This window comes from Pantherophis guttatus, chromosome 10 (genome assembly GCF_059756535.1).
Source record: "Pantherophis guttatus breed Tessera chromosome 10, ASM5975653v1, whole genome shotgun sequence".
NCBI lineage: Eukaryota > Metazoa > Chordata > Lepidosauria > Squamata > Colubridae > Pantherophis > Pantherophis guttatus.
In genome coordinates this window covers 251,008-260,325 of record NC_142072.1, presented here as the reverse complement: position 1 = coordinate 260,325, position 9,318 = coordinate 251,008, and the positions used below count along the sequence as shown (strand labels likewise).

Below are 9,318 nucleotides of genomic sequence, written 5' to 3'. Positions count from 1 at the left end.
ACAGACAGGGAGGGAGGCTGAAAAACGAGCCTTTAATCGCCCAAAGCCGTGCCTGGACTCGGCGGGTGGGGGGGGGAGTGGATCCAGCAGGCGGGAGGAAGCGTCGTCGCCCCCCCCCAAAGCAGCTGAGCCAGCGAAAACCTCCCCCTCCCCCCCCTCTAACCCGCCCTCCCCCCCTCCCTCTGCCCATCGGGGGTGGGGGCCGGGGCCGAAGGCTCCTCTCCCCGGGCCGCCAGGCAGGGCTCTAGCGGGCGCTGCAGAGAGCCTCCCCCTGGCCCTGGGGGTCCAGCTCCCGGCTGTATCTGGAGTTCCAGTCCCGCTCAAAGATGCGCTGCAGCTGCTCCCGGAGGGTGGCTTGGTCCCCGGCCGGGTTCTGAGCCACCACCAGAGCAGAGCCTGCCGTGTGCAGGAAGTAGTCCCCGGACCAGTTGGAGGTTCCTGCGGGGAGGAGGAGCGATGAGGAGGGATTCTCGGGGCCCGGAAATGACTCCTGTCTGGGTGGCCCCTCTGCTCTTGCCCCATCTGCTGCCGAGAGCCCCTCCCCCTCCATATATAGACCCCAGCACTCCGAGGTGGGACCAGCAAGCCCTTCCTCTTTGCAACCTACTCTCCCCCCCACCCAAAAAAAAAGAGAAGCTCCTTTTTCTGGCAGGAGCTCTGGGGAGTCTTGCCAGGCTGCTCCCGCTTCCTCTTTCCCCTGCCTGCTTCCCCTGGGCCTTCCCAGTGTGCGCTGACCTGAGCTGTCCCGACTTACCGATGTAAGCCACCTTGTCTGTAACCATAAACTTGCTGTGGTTCACTCTGGCATAGGGGATCTTGCCCTGCGTCTCATTTGCGGGCACCACAAAGAGCCTCTGGGGAGGCAAGGGAGGCAAGTCGAGTGAGGGGCACTTGGAGATGGGGTAGGGAGAGGGCTTGTTGGGCTGGTGGGGGGATTCCCCCCCCCACGCCTGGCTACTTGCTCAGCCACAAAACAACTACCACAGAGGTTTGTGCGGGACTGCAAAGGGCAGGCCGACCCCTCATTTTGGGAACAGGAGGCATCTGTCTCCCTGGGCCTGGGAGGCAGGACGCCATCGGGCCCCTTACCACTTCCAGGCTGTAGTGGGTGCGGTTGTCCTGCAGGGCAGCCAATGAGCGCAGGAAGGGGAACATGTTTGGCTTGGAGTGTCTCCAGCAGCCAACCAGGAGGCGGAGGCGGACTCTCTTCTCATAGGCCACTTTCCGGAAGTGGTCATCGATGGCTGGCCAGAACCTGAGGGGGAACAGCAGGGCTGGAGTCAGAACAGAAGAACAGAGTTGGAAGGGACCTTGGGAGATCCTCTAGTCTAGTTGCCCCCAACCTTTTGGGTACCAGGTTCTGTGGAGAGAGGTTTCTCTGTGGACCGGAGGGGGCTTGGTTTTGCATGCTGCCTGTATCCTACATGGCAGCTCCCTATCTGCTCCCAAGAGGAGAGTCTAGTGATGCCCAGAGGCATCTAACGGTCCCCATTGGAAACAAGTAGCACCCGCTCCTAGCCTCTGTGGGGCTGCTGTGAGGGAGAGCGCCTCCTCAAAAGCTTGGGATGATGTTCCCCCACTGCTACTTTCCTCTGATTTACCTCCTGGGGTGGGAGAACTCCATGGTGGGCAAGTAACTCATCACGGACACATAGACAAACTCCTGGGCCCCTTCAATGATGCTCAGCAGGGACTGGAGATCGTCTGTTCGCCCGGTGGCACACAAGGCTGGGGGGGCACTCTGGGCAGCATAAAAGAGCATCCATCTCAACATCACTATCACTAGCAAAGCAGGCAAAGTCTGCCCGGAAGGCAGCAGGCATTCGGACCCATTCAGTGGTGGTGAGCTGGCACCTCCCAGCCCCCCTCCAAGAGCCCAATCTGGCTGAGAGCCTGGTCTGCCCAGGGCTGGGGAAAGAAGCCCTCTCATTTTGCCAAAAGGAGGGTGCTGTGTTTTTTTTCTGGGCAATAGCAATCCAGCTGTGTTTTGTGTCTCTGCTTGGGCATGGGAAGGGCTGGTGGGAATCTAACCCAAATCCATCAGAAGGGCTATTCTTGCTGAAGCCTCTTAGTAAAATGATCATTTTTGCACCTTGGAGAAGATGTTTCTCCCGCTGAGGGTGATCAGAGGGTCCCATGAGCAACCTGGCAGCTGCTTGGAGTAGAGCACTTAACCTTGTCCACACACAGGTCCTCACCGAAAAGTAGACTGCAGCCTCTGTGCCATTCAGTTCCAGATCCAGGGGCGTCTCCTTGTTGTAGGTGGTGGAGTAATTGGCTGGCCAGGGTGATGGGATGGTGGTGTTTGGCAGCCCAAGGGCCCAGTAGGCCTCAAACATCTTCCCTAAGTCCTGGGCCAGACAGCTGCAGTTGTAGACAGCTGCCCCAAGCTCCTTCACCTGGCATCAGAGAGGAGAATGGGTCCAGCACATCTGGTTGCTCTCTTGTCCCCACATGGGAAACAAGGAGCTGCAGGCACATAATTCAACAGGTGCACCCAATATCCCAGTAATGCTCCAGAAAAAAAGGGGGGGGCTTCTGAATGACTCAAAACCCCAAGAGGCCATCTTGGCTGCCAGCATACCAAGTCACAAAGCAACAATTTTGTTGGGACACCTGGGCAAATTGGTTTTGCCTGATGGTGCCAGGCAGCCTGCCTTCTGGAACCTTTAGAAAGCCTCCGAAGAGGGACGAAGAATGCCTGCAGAGTTGACCCTACAGGAGACACCTAGCTGCTCCACCAAAACCCTCATCAGGAGCCTCAAGGTTTGGGCGAGGGAAGGCCAGACAGGCTGAGCAAGAGGGCAATACCTGTGTAAGGGCACGCCAGTCCATATTTGCACTGCCAAGATAAATGTGTATCTGGTCCACAATCCAAAATTTGGTGTGCAGGACTCCCCGGGTCAGCCTGGGTAAGTCCACTTGGCGGATCTGGGCCCCTGTGTGTTTAGAAGCAAAGACCATGGTTGGTCTGGGCTCCTTTGTCTAGGCTACAGGTTCAGCATCTTCTCTGCCCTAATTAAGGGCCAGGCAGATACAGAGCCAGCAGCAGCAGCAGCAGCAGCTACAGCTCCCCATTAACTGACTTAAGCCTGCTATGGCAAAAACTCACCACTCTCCTCGAGGAGCTGAAGGTCGGTACTGGGCATCCGGGCAGAAGGCGGGTTGACTGCTATCCGCAACGCAATCCCTCGACTGGTAGCATGCAGCAGCTCGGTCAGTATTTCCTCCCCCTGATGGGAGAGCAAAAGGTCCAGGTGGCAGCAGAGAAGTGATGGGGATGGGGTGAGCAGGAGGGAAACCCTTCCCACCCTTGGTGAGGCCCCCTCACCAAGGGGGCACGTGATGCCCCAAATGCTACCCAACCAGCCCTGGCTCAATCCCTGATGGCCCCTCGGATGAAGCCTGGGCCAGTAGAGCAAAGCAGGCTTAACACGCTCATCGTGTGCTATACTGTTAGCTGCTGCTGAACTTGCTTTCTCACATGAGAGCCGCACACAGCAGTTCTCTCCATGTCCTTGGACAGCTGTCAAAATGAGAAAAAGAGGCTCTTTGCTCTCCCTCTGTAGCCGAAGTCTGAACCAATGGATGTTCCACTGCCCTCAAAGGGAGCTTTGATGGACTGCAAGGCCACGCGTGGCTCCACGCCTGTGTAATTAACTGCCTGTTTCATGTGGGTTTGGCCACAGTCCCATGTGCTAATCGGCATCTGCCTCTTGGCCCTGTCAGCCCCAGACCCCTTCCCTTCTTAGCAGCAAGTGCCTGCCACACACCTAAGAAGCCTTGAGGTTTGAAGATGGCCGACAGATGAAAAAAATGATCCGTTGTTAAAACTAACCAGTGGGACTAATGCCTGGGAGAGGTTTCACCGAGCTGGGACTTTACAGATCTGTGAAGTGCATTTGGAAATTCTGAGAACTGTAAATTAGTATAGCCACAGTGTCCACTTAAAGGAGGATTCCCAGATGGAAAAAGCGGTCTTAGACCAGACCTGGCTTCCTACAGCTAAGAAGAGGCTATTCTAAGCCCAACGCCAGGGAGTTGTAGATCACAGGCTGGGAGGGGACCTTTGGAGTCTTCTAGTCAGCCAGCTGCCCGGGGCAGGAACCTTAGACTGTCCTAGACCATTGCTTGAAAACCTTCATGACTCCAGGAAGCTGGCTAACCCACTCTGTCCTAGTTCTCATAGTCAGGAAATTCTTAATCCAAGTCTGGATCTCCCTCGGTCAAGCTTCCGTGCGTTGGTCGTCGTCTTGCTCTCATGAACTCTGGATTAAGCTAAGGACCCATCTTTGGCCGGGTCTGTGGACCATTTGCTGAGCCACGGGATGCAGGACCTGCCCTTGGGCTTGATCCCTCCTCCAAACGTGACTCTCACCCTCCCTGGAGATGAGAGTCTGGGACTTCTGCGCTCCTCCCCTCACCTGGCTGGCTGAAGGATCATGGGTATGGGTGTCCTGGTTGCTGAGAGTCCAGTAGAAAGAGGCGATGTCCACCGAGCTCCTTGCGTTTTTCAGAAGGCTTTGCCAAGTCTCAAAAGTGGAAGGGCTGAATGTGCTGTTGTCATCGTATGTCACTCCCTCAGGGATGCTCTCCACCAGCACACTCCTGAGGGAACAATTGGGTGTTTATGTGTTTCACAAGGATATCACATCACACTGCAGACTCATTGAGCCAGGAAGCCCCATAACCTCTATGGTGTCCCAGGAAGGCATTCAGTCTGAGGGATTTTACCCATTAGCCAGCAGCAGTAGTCTCCTAGCCTTATCTCTGGGCATTGCCCTACTCTACTGCATGAGGGGGGAGCCATGGGGCTAGTGGGCTTCTGGCATGCAAGCAGGGGGTGTAGGCACTGCTATACACATGTGTTTCTCCAGGAGGAAGTTGGTGAGGCAAGGCAGTTCTAGAAGAATCCCAATTTCCCTCCCAGGCCCCTTGCCCGGCTTCTTGTGTGACCAGGCCCTTTTTCCTGGAAGGACCACCTGCATCTTTGTTCTCCACAATACTTTTTGCAAGTGGACAAATGCCCAACAGAACTGAATACTCTTCTTCGCAGTAAAGCAAAACCACAAAATTTTCTGATGGAGAAGGAGCATTTACAGCAGGCCATGACATGACATCCCACTACCTGAAGCTAGAGCCCAAGAAAATCACAAGCAGAGTTCATACCTGCACGAGTCGCTGTATCTGTGATCCACATGTGGGACTGATGCCACATGCCCTAACGTGGCCAAACCGTGCAAGGGAAAGAAGAAGGAGTGGACCACCAGGGCCACCACCAGCACAGTGGATAAAATGGCCGTCACCAGCATACACTGGAAATCCCAGGGCAGGATGGACGTAGATTGGCTGGGTGGCTCTGCAGGACGCAGCCTGGAGACACTGTGACAGGGCGTCCCCAGTGCAGAGCCATGGAACTGCAAAGGAAGAGGGGAGCTCAGTACCACATTAGCCACAAATACCCATGTGCATGGGAGGGGGCCAGTGGCCTGGTGGGCTCTTGCTGCTTTGCTTTCATTACTGGAGACTCTTGGGGACGAGCAGAGCTGTTCAATGCCTGCTGACCAACCCAGCAATGTCTGGAAGCAGCCTGACTGCTGCTCAGGCCCCCTCAACTCTGGAGAGGGAAACCCGGCTTGCAGGCCGCCCAGACAGGTTGCTGGCGCCCTTGCTCAGGACCAATATCCAGTGGAGAAGGGAACAGGTAAAGCAAGGAAGATGGAGATGCGAACTGATCTTCCCCAGCCAAAAGGGGCTGAAGCATTTTAAAGCCCAGAACGAGAGATAACTTGTGGAAAGAGCTCAGACCCTTCTAAGGAAGGGGGCCCAGCGCAAGCAGACTGGCAAGATTTTGTTCTCCTAGCTGGTCTCAAGCAAAATAGTTTTAGCCTTCCTTCCTGGGAAGTTGATTTCCTGGTGCGGCCTGACAGCAGGACTGGGTGGGCTTAATGCCTCTCTTTCTTGCCCCCCTCTGGGTTTGGGCCTCCCATTTGAAAACAACAAGAGAGATGCCACCGCAGGTGGAAGACCCACCTGGCGCAGAGTCTGGCTGGGCTGCTCGGCCAAGGGCAGCAGCTCCTGAGGGCTCTCCAGTGTCTTGAGCTGTGAGGAAGGAATACAAAAAAGTTTTCCACCCTCAGGAAAAACCCATGGGGCAGGAACAGACCCACTCCAAGCTACCAGCACGGACGTGGCCATGGGCCAGCCAGAATCCCACATGAAACCTCTGAGGGGAAGATTCATTGGCTTTCATCAAGCAAACAGAAAGCAGCTCTGCACTCACCTCAGCACTATTTGCTTGGGGAGGGGGGCTGCATGGATCTCTTATTTGCTGAAGTCTTTGCCCCCCCTTGCAGATTAACAGTGGGGTGCCTCAGATGTCATCACCCCGCAGGCAAGAGAACCCCACACAGCACAACCCCACTCCTAGTGCGGCTGAGAGACTTTACCTTCTGGTAAGCAACCGAGGGCTTCATTTCCTCAGATCCTCCTGAGTGGGAAAGAGCTTCAAGGAACCTGTGAAGGGCACAGGAAGAAAAAGGCGCTGCTCAGGGCTCTGTGCCCACCCTGGGTTACAGTGGCGGGGGCCAATAGGAAAGGATATCAGGTAGAGGACTTGTCCTGCTGGAGGCTTAGCCAGGACCGGTTTTTCAAACCCTGCCCTTGAGCACTTTGGTCACGGAAGCAGTTTGGGAAGTGAGGAGGTTGAGCTTCGAATGTGGGTGCTGCCAAGGAGGGCCAGCCAGGCCCGAGAAGACACTCACAGGCCTTGCAAGGCTGGGAGGCTGCAAATCAAGGAAACTTGGGCAGGAATTCTGGGGGGCTCCTTCTGAGGTGAGTGTGAGGAGAGGAACTGGGCATCTGTGAGGCAGAGCAGAGAAAGGCAGGGTGGCCACTGGATCCTTAGATTAGTGTAACATCCAGGGCTGCATTGGGGCTCTGTCCCAACTCAGAAGTCAGGGTTTCCCTTCATTCTTGGCAAAGATCGGACCCTTCTGGCCCCAGAGGAGGGGGGCCACTCAGAGGAAGGCTCTAAGGCTAAGTGATGCCCACCATCGCCAGCACAAGCAGATGCCAGGGCTGCAATGGCAGCTCATCGGGAAGGCAGCTGAAGCCTCCCTTTTACTCATCAGCACTCCAAAATGCAATTAATCCCAAGGATGTACTTAAGTTCAAAGAAAGACTGAATGCCAAGGAGCGACCGGAAGGGGCGACTTGTGCCAAGCACATGCCAGCAGAAACTAAGGGATAGCCTGGGCCTCCAGACTGCAGAAACCAACTAGGCCCAATTCCACATTGGAAATTTCTTTTGCAGGTACCAACCACCCTCAAAAGAAAGGCACTTTTCTAAACCAAAGAGAAAGTTAATGAACATGATCCGCCAAAGGCTCCTTGTGATCACACCGGGCAAAGGCCAAGCAGGTTATAAAGCTTATATACTTTATTATGGTATAAGCCCAGGTGGAAGACTGGAAATCTGCCCCCTCTCCCATGAAGGGCAGGCTTTCCCAATGTTCAACCCACCCCAGCCCCCTCCCCAAAGCAGGCCCTGGGGGGAAAGCGGCGGGGAGGAGCCGCCTTCTCAAAGGGGCACCCCGGCCGAGCGGCTCCGCCAGGGACTGGGCTCCCGCCGCCGAGAGCACCAACCGGCCGCATCCGACGCCGGGCAGAGCTCCCTCCCTCGCAGACGCCGGGCCGGGCCCGCCAGCCCGACTTCCCCGGGCCGCTTCAGAGCGTGCCCGCCCTCGCCAAGCGACTCGGAGCCAAGGCAGCCGCCCGGGCAAGCCGCGGCGAGACCGTCCCTCCGACGGCCTCAACGGAGGGAGGGGTGGGGAGGGCTCCTTGTCTCTCAGCCCGGCTGCCCTCCCGGGGCTCCGAGCGGCTTTCCCCGGCCCGCTCCGCCTCCAGCTGTTGCCCGGCTGCTCGGGGGGGGGGGTGTCTCCGTGCTCCAGCTCCGGCGGGGACGCAGACCGGGAAGGAAGGCAGAGCCGGAGGCAAAGCGCCCACCGGCAGCATCACGCCGCGCTGCCCACGGAGCGGCCGACTCGGGGGCGGCTGCCCACGCCACGCGGGACGTGCCAGGCGCCCCCCACCGCTTCCGCTCGTCCCGTCCGGACCCGCCGCCCCTCGGCCGCCCCGCGCCTACCGTACCGCGGACAGCTTGGCTTCCCGGGCAGCCCGACGCGCTCGCTCGGCCCGCCCGGAGCAGCCAAGCCCCGCCCGCTGCCAGGCTGGTTCCATCCCTCCGGGGAGCCAAGAGGGGGCACCCCCCCACCCCGCTGGAAGCGGCTCCGAGGAATCGGCCCGACCGGCGGCTTTCGTGAGACGGAGGCGGAGCAAAGGCGGCGAAAGAGCCGGGCATTCCGTCTGGTCCGGCTCGATCCCCCCCCCTTGCCCTGATGGTAGATCCCTCCCGCTTACCGGGAATCCTGGGAGTTGAAGTGCGGCGCCGCGCCCGACGCTGCCTGCTTGCCTGCCTGCCTGCCTCCCTGCCAGCCGTTCCCGCGCCGAGGTTGGCGGCCGATGCCTTCTTGCTCGCCTCGGCGGCGGCCCGCCACAACCCGCCCGCCGCGAGGCTGCAAAGAGCCGGAGCGACTCAGGGGGCAGCGCCGCGGTTCGGCTCTTTGGCTCCTTCCGCGGGGGGCGCCGTTCCTGGCTTCTTCGGCTGTTGGTCCCGGTGACGACTGGCCGTCCTTTGTCCCCGGGGCAGCCCCGAAACGCCCCGGCCCACGAGGGCTCCGGGCTGCCCGGCACCACCAGGTGGAATGAGGAAGGGGCAGCGGAGCAGGTGGGGGGAGGGGGCTGCCCGCCACTTTCAGAAAGCCTCCCTCCGCTTGACCTTGTGGGTTCTCCCCGCCGCCGCCGCCGCCAGATTCTCGGAGATCAGCCGCAGGTGGTGGCGCCCTCTCCTTCCAGGGTAGGCCTTGCTTGCTGCCCTGGCCCTCCCTCCCTCCCTCCCTCCCTGCAAGACCCCAGGCTCTCCTTGGGAGGAGGCTGATACTCCCTGCGGAGCAAAGCTTGAAGGCCACAAGTGGGGGTGGGGGTCAGCAGGCAAGTCAGGGCGGAAGCGTGGAGGGTCCCTAGACAAACATGCCCTCAAAGCAGTCTGTAAATGATAATGAGTTTATTAACGATGCAACAGGTCAAGTGCCACCTGGACACTCAGGGGAGTCAGTGCGGCCTGGGTGTGGTGCCCTCGGCTCCTGGAAAGACCAGTGGGCTGACTGTGGTTGGTCAGAGCACCCCAACTCCATCACCTCCCCACCCCCCCACCCCCCACCCCCCGCCGGGTCTGCCTTGGCCTGCCTTCAGGGCTCC

At 58.6% G+C, this 9,318-nt stretch overlaps 1 protein-coding gene across 1 annotated transcript; it reads right to left on the bottom strand.

Annotated features, from left to right (window-relative positions):
* Positions 1-13: 13 nt before the first annotated feature.
* PLD3 (phospholipase D family member 3) lies at positions 14-9,254 on the bottom strand. Its single transcript, XM_034438365.3, has 13 exons — positions 9,155-9,254; positions 8,422-9,004; positions 6,450-6,516; positions 6,034-6,102; positions 5,170-5,417; positions 4,425-4,608; positions 3,113-3,233; positions 2,812-2,939; positions 2,199-2,399; positions 1,602-1,741; positions 1,090-1,255; positions 755-854; positions 14-438 (listed from the first exon to the last, which is right to left on the bottom strand). Exons 1-13 carry the CDS (start codon positions 9,252-9,254, stop codon positions 245-247), a joined length of 2,301 nt encoding a protein of 766 aa, XP_034294256.2. The 3' UTR covers positions 14-244.
* Between the last annotated feature and the right edge of the window lie 64 nt (positions 9,255-9,318).

What these genes read in the sequence shown, in the direction of transcription:
- PLD3 (XM_034438365.3), bottom strand. Translation starts at nt 9,254, where the DNA reads ATGGAGTTGGGGTGCTCTGACCAACCACAGTCAGCCCACTGGTCTTTC. An exon ending in CCTCGGTTGCTTACCAGAAG is followed by an intron (nt 6,103 to 6,449) that starts GTAAAGTCTCTC and finishes CCTTCCTCACAG; the next exon opens with CTCAAGACACTGGAGAGCCC. An exon ending in GAGTTCTCCCACCCCAGGAG is followed by an intron (nt 1,256 to 1,601) that starts GTAAATCAGAGG and finishes GTTCCCCCTCAG; the next exon opens with GTTCTGGCCAGCCATCGATG.